This window comes from Melopsittacus undulatus, chromosome 8, assembly GCF_012275295.1.
Source record: "Melopsittacus undulatus isolate bMelUnd1 chromosome 8, bMelUnd1.mat.Z, whole genome shotgun sequence".
Taxonomy (NCBI): Eukaryota; Metazoa; Chordata; class Aves; order Psittaciformes; family Psittaculidae; genus Melopsittacus; species Melopsittacus undulatus.
The window spans coordinates 39414678-39431937 of NC_047534.1; the positions used below are offsets into that span (position 1 = coordinate 39414678).

The window sequence follows — 17260 nt, forward strand, 5'->3', positions numbered from 1 at the left end:
TTTGTTTAAGGCATGAACAATGGCATATGAATGGGAACAGCTTCCGGAAAAGCATATCTTTTTAACAAAGGCCAGTCCAACCACATCACACCAAAGGACTAACCTGAAGCCAGAAATGACAATGCTGTGATCCAAGAGTTTTTAACAAAAATAGTCGAAATAAAATGGATTTTTTTTATCTTTTTCTTCCTTTTTTTTTTCTTTAAATTACATTACTCTTAATGTCTGTTTAAAGCACCGGTTGCAGTTTTGCATTTACCACCTCTTCCAAGTGACTTTGGATAACTCATCTGGTTCTTTTGTTCTGAATTTTCAATGTATGAAACTTTAAAAGGTTTCTGTTTCCTTTTTTTTTTAATTTTTTTCCTTTTTTTTTTCTTTTTTTTTTCTTTAATGGCTGCTGCAAAATTAAAAAGATCCAGAAGTGGTAAGGGGCCTGGTCTAATGCACTTTCAGAAGTCCATTACAAAGATGAATATAAATGTGAATGATAGGTTTTTCCGCAGACCCACAAACCACGCTTAGCTATTAGAAACATATTGTGCATAGTTATTTTTTTTCTTCAGAGTGATATGTTTACTAGATCTACATTCTCAGTTTACCAGAGTATGGGAATTTCTACTTTACTAAAGCCAGGATCCTTTCTCAGTTCCCAGTAGGTATCATTGGTAACCCAGGCTTCTCTTTGATTAGCATCAATAACTTTTCTGTAGAAAGAAAAAAAAAAGAAACAGTTCTGACCATAGATCTCTGCTTTATGCAATATGAAATCAAATTCCATACCCCTCTGATCTAACCCAATACTAAATGCGATTTCATATCTGTAAAAGACATGAGAACAGTCAGGGATTTAAAAATAAAAATCAATCTCTCTACCTGTGTCAAAAGTGGAACATTTAGACGACAGCCAAAATTGTGTATCTGTGGCCTGATCTGTGTGAACTGGTCTTAGAGCCACATAAGACCTCTTTGGCCGTTACAGATTCGACTATGTGCATGGAATCAACCAAGAGTTTTAACTTGCAGAATGCAAGCCTTTTACCTTTTATGCTATTTGCCTCCTCTGTATTTTGCTCATCTTCTACTATAAAACTGCATCAAGCATGTCCAATCTTTTCCCTTTTGATTACTCATGCCAAACATCAGGCAATTTGGTATGACTATCCCTTGCTTCAGAAAAATGCTTAATTAAAAACAAAAACCAAGCCATCACCCCTCACTCAAAAGTAAATACACTGTAATTTACATGTATATGCACATACATTTATATATACATTTCATAGATGTATAAATATATGTATGATGCTGTTTTACAGGTTACTATTTCTTACTTTGTTTATGCAATCACTTAAACCAGTAACATAGTTAAATCTTAGATCCTAATATTGTACTTCTGTTCCACTTCAAAGTTCAAAAAACATTGGCCAAAGGGTGCAGTAGGCTTGCATAGTTGTTACCCCTTGTGAGAAAATAATCTTTCTATTATGAAGCTTTAAAATACGTAAAAATTGTTTCAAGCAGAAATCAGGTATCTGATAATTTTTCTTAAACTTGCCATTTTCCAGGCTTTCACAATTAACAGATCACAGTGGTGGTAATTCTTGCAGTACAGCCATGCTATAGAAAACAGAGAAAACTCCTGAAATTAATAGACTCACTTAAAAAATTTGGGTCTATATTCAATGTTGTTTTCTTCCATGTATCGCCTCCGACCTCTCTGGAGTTCCTCTATTCTTTGTTTCTCAGATGCTGCTGCTTCTATATTTCCTTCCTCCAGAAGCCTGTATGAATAACAGTTGGTACTGTAGCAACTATACAGTCTCTAGAAAAAGGGATTTTCTAGCAACAATCGTCATAGAAGACAAGTGGAAGCCACACCTGTTTTTTGTCTTGTACACGCTTTCAGATGTAGTCTTAATCTCATAAAATAAGCATAACCGAGATGTGACTCCCCAGTTACATGTACCTGATCAGTAGCCTAAGGTATACACCTTAGCAATTTCAGCATAAACATTGAGGTACTACGAACTAAGAATGAGGAGGATATTAATGTTGCTTCCATTCATTGCAGGAGGACATGACATTTCAGAGCCTGTCTTTGCCATTTGTTATGAGGAATGCTACCTCTGCCCAAAGACTGCCCTATAGCATTACTGTACCAACAGGATGCTTTCTACTTTTCCTCAACTAGGTAAAGCAGAAATTTGATTGCAATACTGAATACCTTCTCTGCTAGCAGAATCCTCCAAATCTTAGTTCAGAATCTAGTAAAGACATAGACAAAATTCAGTACTCAGCCAAACCCAGCATTAAAACCACCAAATATTAAGTGTATAATTGAGTATTCTTACCTTTGATCTGGCCTGAATCGTGCATCCGTCACAGGAAGAAGATCTTTCAGTAAAGGATCTAATTCATTGAGCTCAATAGCAAATCTCGTGAAGCCATAATAACGTTCATAATTGGTTGGCATGGAGCCTTCATGAATAAGTATGAGAAAGAAAAAAGTTTTTTAAACTATTATTCTAAATATGGAAGAGATTCATTTCTTTATTAAATTATAAAAGAAAAAAATTAATATATTTTATTCTCACATGCAATTTAAAAGCATAAAAAGCTATTCACTAGGTGGAAAAAACTCACTAAATACTAACTTCAAGTGCTTTTTCTGCAGAGGTTGTAATTACATGCTCATAGATTCAAAACTTTTATGATCTTTCTTCCTTTTAAAATAAAAAAATACTGGTTTTAAGATTTTCAACTTAAACATAGTTTCCTGTTGCCCAGAAAGTGGGCTTATCAAATGTCTGTATGAAAGCTAACCTTAACTGACCTTAGGGTTAATTTTGAACATAAGGTTCACTCACAGACTGTTTCAGCACTGTTCAAAACCTTCAGCACCAACAGCAGTCAGAGTAGACATTGCAAGAGTAGAGTGCAAAGAAGGGTTCAAAATACTATCAATAGAGAGTAAGGTTCAAAATGACATAATGACAATTCCTGGATAATCCTGCATGTATGAAAAATAGGTGCAAAGGATGGCTAATTCAACCTCAGGGCCCCTAAGCACGCAGTAAAGAAGTTGAAACCAGCTCCTGAAATCACACAAGCTCACCATCTCTGAAAATCTACCCTTTAGGCTAATAAAGCATAAAGATAACAAACTTAATAAACTGGCATCTCCTATTTGTTTCATCAAAATATGCTACACTGCTGTCTGTGAGAAGGCAGACAGGCCCAAACATACAGCTCTTTTCTTAAATTTATTCTTATGTTGATCCCAAGACACCCAAATATTTGACCAGGAGTCAGACTGAGATGTCGAACATTATGCCCTATAAGAACATTTAATTTTACCATTACTCTAAACTCATGTAAATTCTTATTGTCATGGTTTAAGCCAGCCAGTAATTCAGAATTGCGCAGCTGCTTGCTCTTTCCCCACCCTTCCCTTTCCCCCCTGCTCCAGGAAGGATGGGAAGGATAATAGAAAGAATGTAAACCACATGGGTTGAGATAAGAACAGTCCAATAATTAAAGCATAATATAATAATAATAATTATTATTATTATTATAAAGGAAGTAACAAGGGGAGAGAATATAAAACTAAAAGGGGAAAGGAAAATAACTCAAAACTAATAAACACAAGTGATGCACAATACAATTGCTCACCACCTGCCAACCAATACCCTGCCTGACCCAAGCAGTGATCTGAGCCTTCTGGGTGACCCCCCTCAGTTTATATACTAGGCATGATGTTCTGTGGTATGGAATACCCCTTTGGCTACTTTGGGTCACGTGTCCTGTCTCTGCTTCCTCCCAGTTTCTTGTGCTCCTCCTCACTGCCTGAACATGAGAGACTGAAAAGTCCTTGATCAGAGTAAGCATTACTTAGCAACAACTAGAACATTGGTGTGTTACCAACATTGTTCCCAAACTAAAGCCAAAACACAGCACTGCACCAGCTATTAGGAACAAGAAAAATAACTGTTACAGCTGAACCCAGGACACTTATTTATTTGTCTAGCCAGAAACTTAATTTCTCCAGTAGTATTTTGTGTATTTAAATGATGGCTAAACAAGCTTTACACAATTTAGTTACACTACACTGCCTGCCAGAGTTTATTACAAGGTTATTACCTGGCCTCCATATGCATTTGGCTGAAGGCGCAACCCCACAATAAAGGCCTTCGTGCCACTTTCCAAAAAGGCGATGAACCACCTTCCCCTCTTGATCTATCACAACACCCTGGACCTCATTTACATTTGAATTCCAGTAGTTCACCTGCAAATTTAAGAAGAAATTACCAGTTAACACTGGTTTTTGCATTACCCATTGTACCAATACAGATACTGCACAAATCTTAATTGTGTGGCACCTACTGTCCAAATTTTGTACTGGAACAGCTCACCTGGAAGCAAGAATATCAGAACACAAAATTCAGATGATCTGAATATGAACTGATCTAGTGTATGAGAAACCCTGAATAATTCAAAATATGGATTTGATATAATTTGGGGACTATACTGTTGTTTATCAACCCAAATCAAATCCCATACAATTCGGAAAAACTGACACTTTGAAAGTCGCAAGATCACAGCTAGCTAACACTCTTCTCTCTATATGGAGAAATACTGAATATACCTGTACATGTAAAGGAACCCTTTGATTGATGCTGCATACTACTGGGTGAAGCAGGGAACATGTTCAGCTGGTATTACTTGTTATTTGTTGCCTTCTGTTTCTCTTTTCTGTTTCACTTTTTTTAGGCATACTTACTCCTTCCACCTTCACCTACTGAGCCAGTTGCCCATTCTCAGAACATCCATCAAGACATGAATTTCAGATTTACAGTAATGTACCGTAACTGCAATGGTATTGGTGCATTTCATTGCAATGTGAAGACAAACTTACTTTTAGAAAAAATACTTGATAGTGACATAGCTATATAGCAGTCTGGTTTTACATATGGCCCTTGCCTGGATCTGAAAATACTGTGAACCAAAGCAGCGTTATTTAATGTAAAGAGATAAAATATTGACTTCCAAATTCTAGTAAAGGCAGAAGTAAAATGGCACAGAAGTCTACAGTGACTCTGCATTTCATTGTAGTAACAGAAAAGAAATTCTGACATTTGATTTTTAACCTAAAACCAACAACAGTATAGCACACAGCTATACAGCAATGCAATACTCATATCAAGTGGTATCAAATGTTCAATGGAATAGAGTCATGCCTCTTGACATAACACTCCCATTTGCAATTTATGTATTTACAAATGTTGATAAGACAAAATGTGGAATGTGAATTTCAGAAATACTGAAGAAACAACTTGATAAATGCTTGAACTATGTAGTTTTATGAATATACAATATGTATTAGAATACATATGTTACCTTGACAAATGTAAGTTTACAAATACAAATGCTGCTTTTTGTGTTTCTGATAGTTATTTCTCCATAGTGTTCTATCCACCTCCTTCCACTAAGAATATTATGTATGCAAGTTGTGACTTTGTTCCAGACATAGTAGTCTCCATACCTAAGAACAGATTAACAAGTGGTTGGTAACATACATTAATCATAATCATTATGGACACACAAGAAAAGTAAAATATAACTCCATTATCATAAATACAAAACCATGTTCCTCAAAAACTTTTGAAACAAGAGCTTACTTTAATAAAGCACTGGTTCTCAGTACATTACTAATCCTCCTTAGAGAAGGTCACTCAAGCTATAGAGCGGAGAACTGAAGAATGCTGCTATGAGCCACAAAATAAGACATTATGAACCACTGAACCCCTGCATGGCATATTCACTGTGCTCAGAACATTAAGTGCTTTGGCCATAATTCCTTCAGGGGCAGGACGGTGCTCAAAGGTCAACATAAGGCTGAATCGAAGCTATAGGCACACAATGTAATTAAATTACAAGTAGAACAAAATCATATGGAAAGGAGATAACAGAAAGGAGGAAGGAAACAGGAGCTCACTAGAACATCATCCCTTTTCCTCTGTGACAACTACAGAATCAGAGCATATCTCTTGTCAAACACGGAAATAAACTGAGAATTTGCAAAGTACATCCTCCTTCAGAGCTGAGGGGCAAGCAAGACAAAGATGCTCCTGAGTGCATTTACTTCAATTTCATGAAATCAATCAAGAGGCAAAATGGAGTGATTCCATACTGTTAGAAGCAGAAAGAAAGGCTGGCTGCTACATATAGGAGCAGGAATACTACTGCAAAAACAGCAGACACGTTTAACATATCGTCTCCTTGCATATACGCAGGATTTACAACTTACAACTAGTCTTACTGGTGGTGAAACAACTTCTAACTATGTCAACATCTGAAGAATATGTTTGGGCTTATCTGCATTTTGAAAACTGACCTTACATTGTTACTACTGGTTGTTCTGAGTGAACATTTCTCAGTATTGAGAGCAACAGCAGCTGCTGGCAATCCTACATTGCAGCCTTGTTCTCAACAGTTGATCATTATTGTACTTGTAAAACTTGCGTTCTCTCTCCAAAAACATTTCCATCCCCTTTCTGTTGCTTTTGAGAGAGTTTGTATATTTTTCCTCAAAAAACTCAAATGGATCTCTAAGCTCAAAAACACTTGCATATCCCCATCTCTACATGAAGGAGAAATCTGAGCTAGCCACTGACTCTCACCAGTACAGCTCACTGATGTCTGTGTACACTTCCCCCAGTCACAAGGCAGCAAAGACTGAAATTAAAAGGAAATGGGACAGTCACTTACTTTGGTAGAGTCACATTCAAGGTTCCAACTGGCAGAATCTCCATTGATTTCCCCCAGAATTTGTTTTTCCACCTGATATCTGAATGTAATTTACAAATGTGAAAGAAAGATTTACAAACACTGAAAAGATCAAAGCCTCCCCATTGCAGTGATCTGCACAAGTGGCACATGAGATACCTGTGCTAGACCACCCAGTTTAAAACATGACAGTATGAGATTGCTACGAAAACACATAAGAAACAAACAAAAAAAAATAGTAGGAAATGACATTAGGTCAGAACAACTAAAGAGAAGTTTGATTTTCTTCTAGAAGTCATGCCTGTGTTACACAATTGTCAAATCTCTCATGAAAACATTCTATTCAAATTAAAGACATATGCCAGTAGATTCAAAGAAAGAAACTGATGCTTGTTCAACTGTGTAAAAGGAACTGCTTGTGTTTGTAAGAAATAACAATTTTCTTGGTAAAAAGGTTTTAAATGGAGAAGTATAAACAGATTGCAAGTGACAAGGGAAGTTGTAACACGTCTGCTCACTCTTAAAGATAAGAATTTGAAGTGAAATAATTCAGAGACCAGTTTGCAAAATGTTACTACAAAAATAATAAGCATAGAAATTTTGAGTAAGTTCCAAATGCAAAACTCAGCCTGTACAGATGAAGTTTTTATTTGCTCATAAAAAAGGAGTTTACACTTTTGAATTAAAAAGTATACCTTGCCAAAACACAAAGTTCTTCGATTCACAGTGACAGGCTGAAATGGGAGGATGGTGGCTAACCTGGAAAACAGTTAGGTTGAGTTAAAAAAAATTAATTTTCATTCTTCAGACAATACAATTGAACTGTAATATGACAATACTAAACCTCCCACACCATTTCTTAGCGTATGTTGCTATGAAAATAGATGCAACTAGAGTTTGTACTTAAAACACTATGAACTTAAAACACTTCCTTGTGATTCCTACAGAAAATTATATCACCTAGTATTTAAAGGATTTCTATCATAATAACAAAGTTTCTTTACTACCAAGAAAGCAAACCATTCTAATTAGACAGAAAAAAACAAGGTTACTCTATAGAAAAAAAGAAAAGAAACCAAAATCTAAATCTAAACAGGTCTATCTAGAAACAAGCTTTACCTGCTCCGAGAAAAATCTAAATCCTTTGTCTTCTCTAATACATTCGTAAGTTTCACCAAGCACTGGGTTAAATGGCTTGCTTCCTGCTCTGAAGTATGTAGAGGCATAGCCTGATGCTGCAAAAGCAGCTATGAGAACCTGTGAAAATACAGAAAAGAACGTGAAAATAGGCAGAGATTCTTGTGTATGTGCCATCACTATGTGGAATCACACAACTTAGTCCACTCAGAGTGAAATCTGGAATAATGAAGCATGCCTGAGAGTGAAGCCACACATCCCAGCCAGAACTAGTATAAACTGCACTTCTTTTGTTGATATAATTTGTTTTTTCTTCATGGCCTCAGTCAGCCTCTTTCAACAGTCCCTTAAAATAACAATCTGCACAAGATACTTGGTTCTTTGATCTGTTTTATAAACAATGACCTAAACTACAAGCCCAGCTCTAGTCTATGCTCCCCATAAGTACGTACTATATGATGACTTCTAATGACAAGATCACATACCATTCTCCTATGGGAACTATTTTATGTAGTGCCAAACATAAACAGTTCTCACTTAGAAAGTCCTTAATGCAGTTATCTCAGGATCGTCCACGGACAGGTGGCCTCATCAGCCCCCTTTATCTACATATAAGACTGAAGTGATCTCTAAACCAGGCCTAGCTGGGAGTAGTAAGTGACACGACACTGTAATCTAGATTACAGCTCCCTTTAGTAGAGTTTTTAAAAAAATAAGAATATCACAATAGGCATCCACAAGTCTCAACAAAACTTCAGAAAACCAATACAGTAATAAAAATCACTCAGCTATGGATAATCTGCTAACAGTGGGGAGAAACAACCAAGTCCCCCTTTCCTAATGTTACCAAGGACATAACACTCGTGTGAGCTTTTACATGCTTTGTTTTCTTCCCACTGTATAATGGGTGTTCCACTCTCTATTAATTTCATATTATTCATAAATGCAGCATCAACAGAATTAACACTCATCATGGGCTTTTCTTCAACAGTAAAACCTTCATTCATACAGCTTTTTTCATTAATTTAACTATAAGACACAACAGTGAAATGAGAGGGTTTACTATTCTTTAGATATGTAGAGCAATGAGAAGAAAAAAGTTTCGACTACTTTTGGATGCTTGTTTTAGATAGCAAAGTCTGGATTTTTCAGAGAACAGTGAAGAAGCAGGTACATATTCACAGCATTGCTACCAAGCTTTGGATATTCAGCACTTCTGCCTGTGCATTTTGCATTTTTAAGGTGCCTATTACAAGTTTGGCTTGTATCCCAGGTGTTGCACTAAAGATGTGTAGCGAAGAAGTGGATATAAGGTCCTTTCCAACCCTAACTATTCTATGCTACGTTTCCAAGGAAGATTTAAGTTGCACCACAGCTTTTCCTTCCTGAACTCTCCTGACTTCTGCAACAGTCACCTTCCAAGCTGTTCAACAGAGGCAGAGTCCTACAAGCAGTCTGCTTTATTCTTTATAACCCTGCCCAGTACTTACAGGGTCTTCCTTTTGTGAGGGACATAAGAAATCTTATAGGAAAACAGCATGTGATGATAATAATTCAGCCCCCTATCATAAAACTGGTCCAACTTCTCCAGTGGCAAGGAAAAAATACCAGTGTTTAGGACCCCACACTCTCCTGCAGCCCACATATAGTTCATGGACCTGAGTGTGTGATGAGATGACAGCCAAAGGCAACCTCTCTTCTCCCAGCTATCTACACGCTGCCAACCCATACTAGAGGACAGTAGTTCAGCACCAACACTACCAAACTTGCCCTAACAGCCTTTTCCTTGTTCCTTCTGAAGGAAAGGAGTAATGACAGATCAAAAGACCCTGAGAGCTGAACATAACCTGTGGACTGTCAGTTAAAAAACCAAGACATACTTACAGGGGAGCTGAAGTCAGGCTGCCGAGGTAAACTTTGGTTTGGTGTTTTGAAACTTCTCTATTAGAAATTGCCTATGATGACATCTTATTGATAATAAGATTGACCATTGACCATAAGCCAGCCACAGACTCGATTAGCTCTTGGAGGCTGTTGGACTTGATCACTGAAAGCCAGGAAAGGATGCTGCAGGGTTAAAAACTGCCAGTGTCTACATACACAATTCCAGAGAGTGAGATCAGTTTTCATATCAATGAGTCACAATTGCAGGACTTCTTCTGAAGACAAGTCCCTCAGCCTTACTCGGATCAAACCTACTACCTGCAATTGTTCACAACATTTGCCTGACCCAATGGGGAAGAGCAAGAGAGGTCCCTGCACAGACCTCCACTCAACAGCTCCCGTTTTAATACAGACATAAGAAGTGCTAAGCTAAATTTATTACCATGCGTTCATAAGGATCATCTGTTTCAGCAGCTTTGTCCAAAAGTTCGCTGTATTCCAGCTCTTCACAAAGATGTTGCAAGGTATTCAGAGGTTCATTTAGCTCAACAGGCATGGATACTTTGGAAAGATCTTTGCCAATGTTATTTCTCAAAATATTCCACAGATTGATATTACTGGTGTCAGGGCTGGGAGCTGGGAGACAAGTTCTCCGTCCGTTCCTGAATGCACCTCCCGTTAGCTCACCATTAAGAACTGGGAAGGGAAAAGAACCATTATCACACCATACTAAAAAGCATCAGGTTAAGAAAACCAGACATAGCCACTGAACCTAGTCACTGCCAGAACAAGCAAGCCCAGCTTCACCGATTTCAGCTACATTGCTCTTATTACAGACATGCAGTAAATCTGGTATATGAACATAACCAACATAATTCCCAAAGGGTAAAACATAACATATACTTTGCCGAGAAATGTTGTCTGCAACACTGGTGTTATCCTCAGATATATTATCACTCACATCACTGATATAAGATTCATCATCAGAAGCCTAAAACATAAGGAAAATGTCAGTTCAGACAAATAAGTATAAAATACACTGACAAAGTAGGTAAAAATAATTAACTGAAACACAAATATTCAAAGAAATCATCTCTACCCAGTAAGAGGTTTTTACTAAATCAACTGGAGGTTTCAACTGGCCCATACTGACAATGTGCTAAAAGCATCAAAACAAATGCTATGCTCTCTTTGTTTCTGAATTCCTTACTATGAAGCTAAATACAGACACTAACCAAAACGGTGACTTCAAATAATATCAGAGATGAACAGAAGATTGAAAATGCAGTGTGTTGGGGACAGGAAGTGGAGTCAGATTTCTGCTCTTTATAAAGAGCCTAACAACAAAACACAGCTTGTGTTTAAGCAAAAAAAATATATATATAAACATTGACCCATCATTTTGCAAAATAAGAACTATATCAATGTTATGACCATTTTTAAGATTCTTTTTTTTTTCCAAAAAAAATACTACTTTCAAAATATTTGACAGTATTTATTGATGACAGAGTATTTATTATAAGGCCTGTACCATTTGGGAGTTTCCATTTTATTTATATTATACAGGCACACCAATTTTCCAGGCTGATATACACAATCCAGACTATTGAGGTAAAAGGTACTTGACAGAAGTATTGCTGTCAGAAGCGGTAAGATAAGGAAACATTCCATTCTTTAGATGAACAATCCTGCTCATGGTTGTACCAACTCGTGGCACATGAGCAATCCTTGTCAAAGAGAAAATATTGTGGCACGTTCTTATCTACTTTTACAGAAGAGTCGTGGCAGACCACAGCACTACTGTGGTTTTAGAAAAGTTTATTTTCAAAAAATAAATACATTTTCTATATTGAAGAATTTATTCATGATATCACAGGAAAGCTGTGGACAGCAACACCATTCAGGAGCCTGAAATTCATCTGACTGCTTCAACTTTGAGCATGAGTGAGCGAATTTTTCAGGCTTTTACCTACTTGTCTGATTACAGAAAATAAATTTATACGTCTATTAGAAGACTTTTGTTTTAAGAATATTTTCAAATCTAAATTAGTTGACTCCATAGTCAGATATAATTGCTTCTGTTTATGTCATCCTTATCTGAAATTGGCATAATCTAGCAAGGGCATGTACTGAACATAAGCTAATGGTACAAGCAGCTTTCAACTCAGTTTTACACTTCAGGGAACATCTGCACCCCATCACAAGGGAGTCTCAGGTTCATTTATCTACACCTTACACACCTTTTTATTCTAAGGTCCATTATTAAAGAGAAAAGAAAAATCATCCATGAGTTATAGCAATACCTAAATCTGTCCAACAGCAAAGCTGCAGCATGCTGCCATAGCCTACCTCGTTTTCTGATGAGCTGGCAGATAGAAGCACTTCCTGTGCATCAAAGAACTCTGAAACGGATTCAGACATAGAGAGCCTGCTCTCATTAGAAACTTGCTGAGACAGTGGCAAACTGACATGAATTTGTTCACCTGTCTGTAAACAAAGCATAGAAAAATAAAAGCATTATTTCTAAAATAAAAGAAATATACATAGATGGGTTAAATAATCTGAGCAATTTTTCTATGCCAAATATAAACATGGATAGTAAAGAGAGAGTTTTGGCAGGGCTTTACGTGTACCTGACAGATGAGACTTTGACAATTACAAAATAAAGTGCACTTTGAGCATCGAGATACATATCTTAATTTGAGGCCTGCTCAGCATCAACTGCTAAGTTGTAGCAGTATGAATAATCACAGATCTAGTTCTGCATCCACAGGAATGATTTTTTGGACAATAGCTGGATTGTGTCAGACTAGTTCAGCCATGAAATTCAGATGAAAAGACACCTGGTCATAACAAACTACATCTCTCAGAGCTAGCTTTGATACAACCAGAACTCAAATATAAAGCTTTGTAGGTCAGGGAGTTACTTGCAAAATAAATGCACTTCTGAACCAGTTTAGTAACAAATGTTTGAAACGTTTGAATATTCAAGAGAATGACTATAATATTTATGTATGTGCTTTTATTCCATGTTTGTACTCTAAATCTCATTTGAATTATGCCAGTAATGGTGACTCAATGCTACTAAAGGGAATTAAATCTTTATGGTTTTAAATTATGGTTTGTTATAAAGAGAATTTAACAGCAACATAAGGGTTCAAAATTGTGTCATGTGTGTATCAATTGAGGGCAACATAATTTAAAGAGTGGAACATATCTTCCTTTCCCTGCTATTGATGTGAGGGACACCAGGTTTCAACATGTTACCCTACAGGCTATTGCTTTAAGAAGGAAGGGGTTAAAAATTAAGATTCTCTCCCTGTACCATTCCACCAAAAGAGCTGCTGCTGTGGAGTGAAACAGGCTTTTGTCCTAATCCCTCAATTTATACAGCATGTTGCTCCTGGGGGATAACACAGATGAAACTACTGAAGTCCTAAACACAGTTAACTCTTCAGATTGCAACTCAATCCCCATTAATCTTACTACAGAAGTCCTGCAGATGGTTTTGTTGACATCTTAATCCTGTAGAATTATGCTCTACAAAGTTGCCTCGCCATACACTAATAAAAAAAAATTAAAAAAAATTCATAAACAAGCCAAGAGGTCAAAAACCATTCCATTTTCATTGGGGCTTATAGGCTTGGAGACAGTTTATGCTGTTTGATGAATTATGACAGAAATAGAAGCTCATTTCACCGTTACCTTTAGAGGAAGTGATTAAAATTTTAAGGTTTTGCATAAGCTAGAGACACTTGGAAAAATATGTATGCCCCTACCTGAAAAAGTTGCTCACACAGGCATTATTTGCACACTGCAAGATTATATATATACATATATATATATATATATATATATAAAAGCAATCAAGAGAAGAAGTGGATGAGAAAGCTGAGAACTTTGAGAAACACCTTCAGTCAGACACACTGCACTAAGATGTACATATGAAAAAGAAACAGCTAAAAAAAGAAAAATAAATAGAAGAGATGCTCAGAACCTCACTGCAGATCGCTGTCTGTGCTGTGGCACTACTTCACCTCTATCTTCTGTTGATAGTTTCCAACATGCTGGACTCTTGAAAAATTGTTTGGATATTTTCAAAAAGCAAATAATCAAAAGTAATTTGAAATGCATTTTCACCTTCCTTTCTTGATGGAAGAGATAATTAGGAGACAAGAGTATGTTAACTGAAGTGGCATATGCATAGAAAAGAATCAATGGAAATAAATGAAAAATACTTTGGCAAAATGTAAGCACAATGGTTTCAAAGTGACCACATTAATTGTAACATATTACAGCTCAGAAATTCAATTTTTCTTTCTCATGAAAGAAGCTGACTTGTTATTGATAGAAATGTTTGGTAATCTGTTGACTGAGAGAAGCAAAATGAGAAAGACTAAATGTTGCACACATAAGATTAGTCTAGTGCTTGGTTCATAGACTGAGCCTTTTGATTTCAGCAGTGCCACTCCAGATATTAAGTATTAGGCCCTTTAAGCACTTGCTGGCTCAGGCCATTAAGTACTAAATTGCTCTGTTGATTTGGCAAGAAACTGAGATACAGAATTGGATAGCTACATTTGAATGTGTGTCACATTCAAATACAGTAACACCTCACTAATTCACGCAGCAAACAATTAATATTCCAAAAGTGGAGGCCTTCCCTGTTTCTCAGAGACCAAACTGAGTTCTTTCATTATGTACGACATATGCAAAATAAAAGACAGAAGTTTTATTTTACATAGTGAAAATATAATCCGATTTTTTCTATAAATAAACACTTGCCAATCTGAAAAAAATCTGTAATTTTCCAGGTGGGTTTCAGCTATTAGTGAGAATTAGCGAGGTTTGCTTGTACTATAATCCATTAAAGGCCAAAATCTTACCTCATCAGGACTAGGGATAATATTTACACTGACAACCTGATCACAAATAACAGATTCTGAATGTATTCTGTTCAAGCGACTCCTTAGTTCAGCATTCTGGTTGAGAGCCTTAAAATAAAAATTACATATTTTGTTTAAAATTAAAAAGTGTTAAACAGAAAAAAAAAGTAGCTTCTTCCCTCAATTTCCTAAGAAATCACTGATTCTCTTTTCTTCCATATTTAGAGAGATACTTAATTTGACATACTCTCTAACATAATTTAATCATTTGGTTGGTTTGCCTTCAGTGATTTTTAGGAGGCAGGAGGGACAGATATTCTCCCACAGTGTTATAACAGCATCAGGTAGCTCTTTGGCAGGTATACTAGTGGGTTATGTATATTATGGAAATGGGGACTGAATGCAGTAAGAAAGAATGAAACTGCAGAACAATAGGAACTACCTGCAAAATGCCCAAAGAGGCATCTGGTTTGGTTTGATTTACAAATTCTTGGTTTACAGCTATACAGCTTTTTCTGAAACAAGGTTATCAGTCGTTAAAGCCTGCCAAGGGACTGCTTTGTTTCCAGCAAAACCAACATAATTGCTAGTATCACTGGGTGTTTACACATCCATATCAATTTTATATATTTGCATGTGTGTACTTATTTCAAATTACTGATCTATTAGTGTCATAAATACCAACAGAATTCAACTGATGTCTGGCATCTGCTGATCCTTTTTTAAAGCCTGATCTTGATTAAAAATTTGGGGGCACATATGCATATTGCCTATAATCCAGAAAGACTCATGTGCAAGATTCTGAAATCCAGAAGAAGTATAATATGTTACATACCTAGAACATAAACTGACTTAACCTTATACCCAACACTGAGGATTATAGAAATGAACAACAGACATACAGTTTTAGTAGAAAGCGACTGTTGTAACAGAGCAAGAATCTTCTGCCTTGCACTAGTGCAGCCTCAGGAATAGACTGCATGAACGTACTGAAATAAAATAGGACCAAAGTAAAACAGGCTAGCTTAAACTGTCACTAAACAGTTTAAATTGCCCCGTTTTGCTTTGTTCTGAAATGGTTTGGGCATGTTTATAGTAGCCATCTACCAGGAAGGGAAGGCGATGATTAACAGCACCCTGGCAGGAGCTTCCTTAACAGTTCAAATCTGGTCATGAGATTGCTCAAACCCAACCATCTGAACAAGGTCAAATTTCCACTTATTCCCCACTGAGACTATGAAATAATATGTGATGGTGACTTTTAGACTGAGACTGATGGCCAGGAACAAGAGGAAAATAAGATCACCTATATCAAACAAGTTAGTAATAAGTCTCTACAGGTCTTAGTTAAAATTAGTATCAATAACCATAAATGGTTATTCTTGTCTCTTATCCTTAACCTTTCTTTATTACACCACAAAGTAATCAATCTGTGTAACATAATATGCATCTTTACCTACAGAAACATTATGCATCAATTTTAATCTCATAGCAAAAACCTCCAACCCAATAACGGTGCATGAAATTGTATACAGATTTGATTGAAGCTGTTTGCCTTTAAACCTCTGCTCACATTTCTTGCAGATGCAGTAATCCACATCAATCCATTCTTCTCAGTGGTTTTTTTTTTTTCCTTGACAATGAATTAAAAAAATTATTTTGCAACCTGAATATTTGCTGTTATTTTACCTCTTCTTCCCCACTAAAGTCAATAACAATCCCTCCGGCTTAAGTGGGAGGGATGCTGGACAGTAACAGGTATGTACCTGAAAACCCAGTTTACTCAAGATTCCTTTTGCAGTTAGAGACATAGACATATAAAAGAAAGCTGAACACAGTCAAAATTTAAAAATTAAGAAAATAGAATATCTCCTTGGCTGTGCTGGAAACAGCTCCCAGAGAGATATCTAGCATTTGTATATAAAAAAAAAAATCGATCCTATTTCTTTACTCTGGAAAGACATAACAGACACACGCTTACACAATCAAATTATACCCTTCACCTCCACATGCACTGAGGTTAGACCTATGCCATAAAAGAACACAGGTCAAAGTTCTGGTCAAGAATTTGGCTTTTTCTTTGCTCCTTCCACTTCAAAAAATGGCCAAAGTACAAAAGAAATAGTGCATCTGTCAAGCTAGATATGCTTGAAATCAAATCCAGAACATACCTGAGAGAGGGACTGTCTGAGGTGTGCTACTTGAGCGTTGTGTCCTGTAAGATCCTGCTCTGAAACAATCTGCTTAAGCTTCTCCTTCTCTATAGCTATGCTGTTAAAGGCAGACTTCAAAAGAGAATGCACTAAGAAAAAAGAAAACAAGTGTTTTCTTAGCTATAGAACTGCACATGACATCTATTACAATATTTCAGCAATAAAGACAGATATTGAGATTTCCATCCCACAACTGCAGAAATTTGAAACTAGGATTTGCATTTCAAGCAATCCATGCCAAATAATCACAGCTTAAGTTTGTAATGTGCATGCTTTATATTCACATATATCCTCTGAGCATATTCTTGGTACTGAACAAATGGAAAGGTGTGTATGTGGAAAGCCTGTATCCAG

General features: G+C 36.5%; 1 protein-coding gene across 1 annotated transcript in view; it reads right to left on the bottom strand.

The window, feature by feature from the left end:
- Positions 1-561: 561 nt before the first annotated feature.
- Positions 562-17260, bottom strand: part of OSBPL6 (oxysterol binding protein like 6) — a 48891-nt gene continuing 32192 nt past the window's right edge. The window contains exons 10-22 of the mRNA XM_005152571.3: positions 16865-16995; positions 14694-14801; positions 12157-12294; positions 10711-10798; positions 10250-10503; positions 7906-8043; positions 7482-7545; positions 6769-6847; positions 5398-5542; positions 4141-4285; positions 2352-2478; positions 1659-1781; positions 562-707 (exon numbers count right to left, since the gene is read on the bottom strand). Coding sequence (XP_005152628.2) covers positions 599-707; positions 1659-1781; positions 2352-2478; positions 4141-4285; positions 5398-5542; positions 6769-6847; positions 7482-7545; positions 7906-8043; positions 10250-10503; positions 10711-10798; positions 12157-12294; positions 14694-14801; positions 16865-16995 — 1649 coding nt within the window. The 3' untranslated portion in view covers positions 562-598. The remainder of the gene's footprint in view (positions 708-1658; positions 1782-2351; positions 2479-4140; positions 4286-5397; positions 5543-6768; positions 6848-7481; positions 7546-7905; positions 8044-10249; positions 10504-10710; positions 10799-12156; positions 12295-14693; positions 14802-16864; positions 16996-17260) is intronic.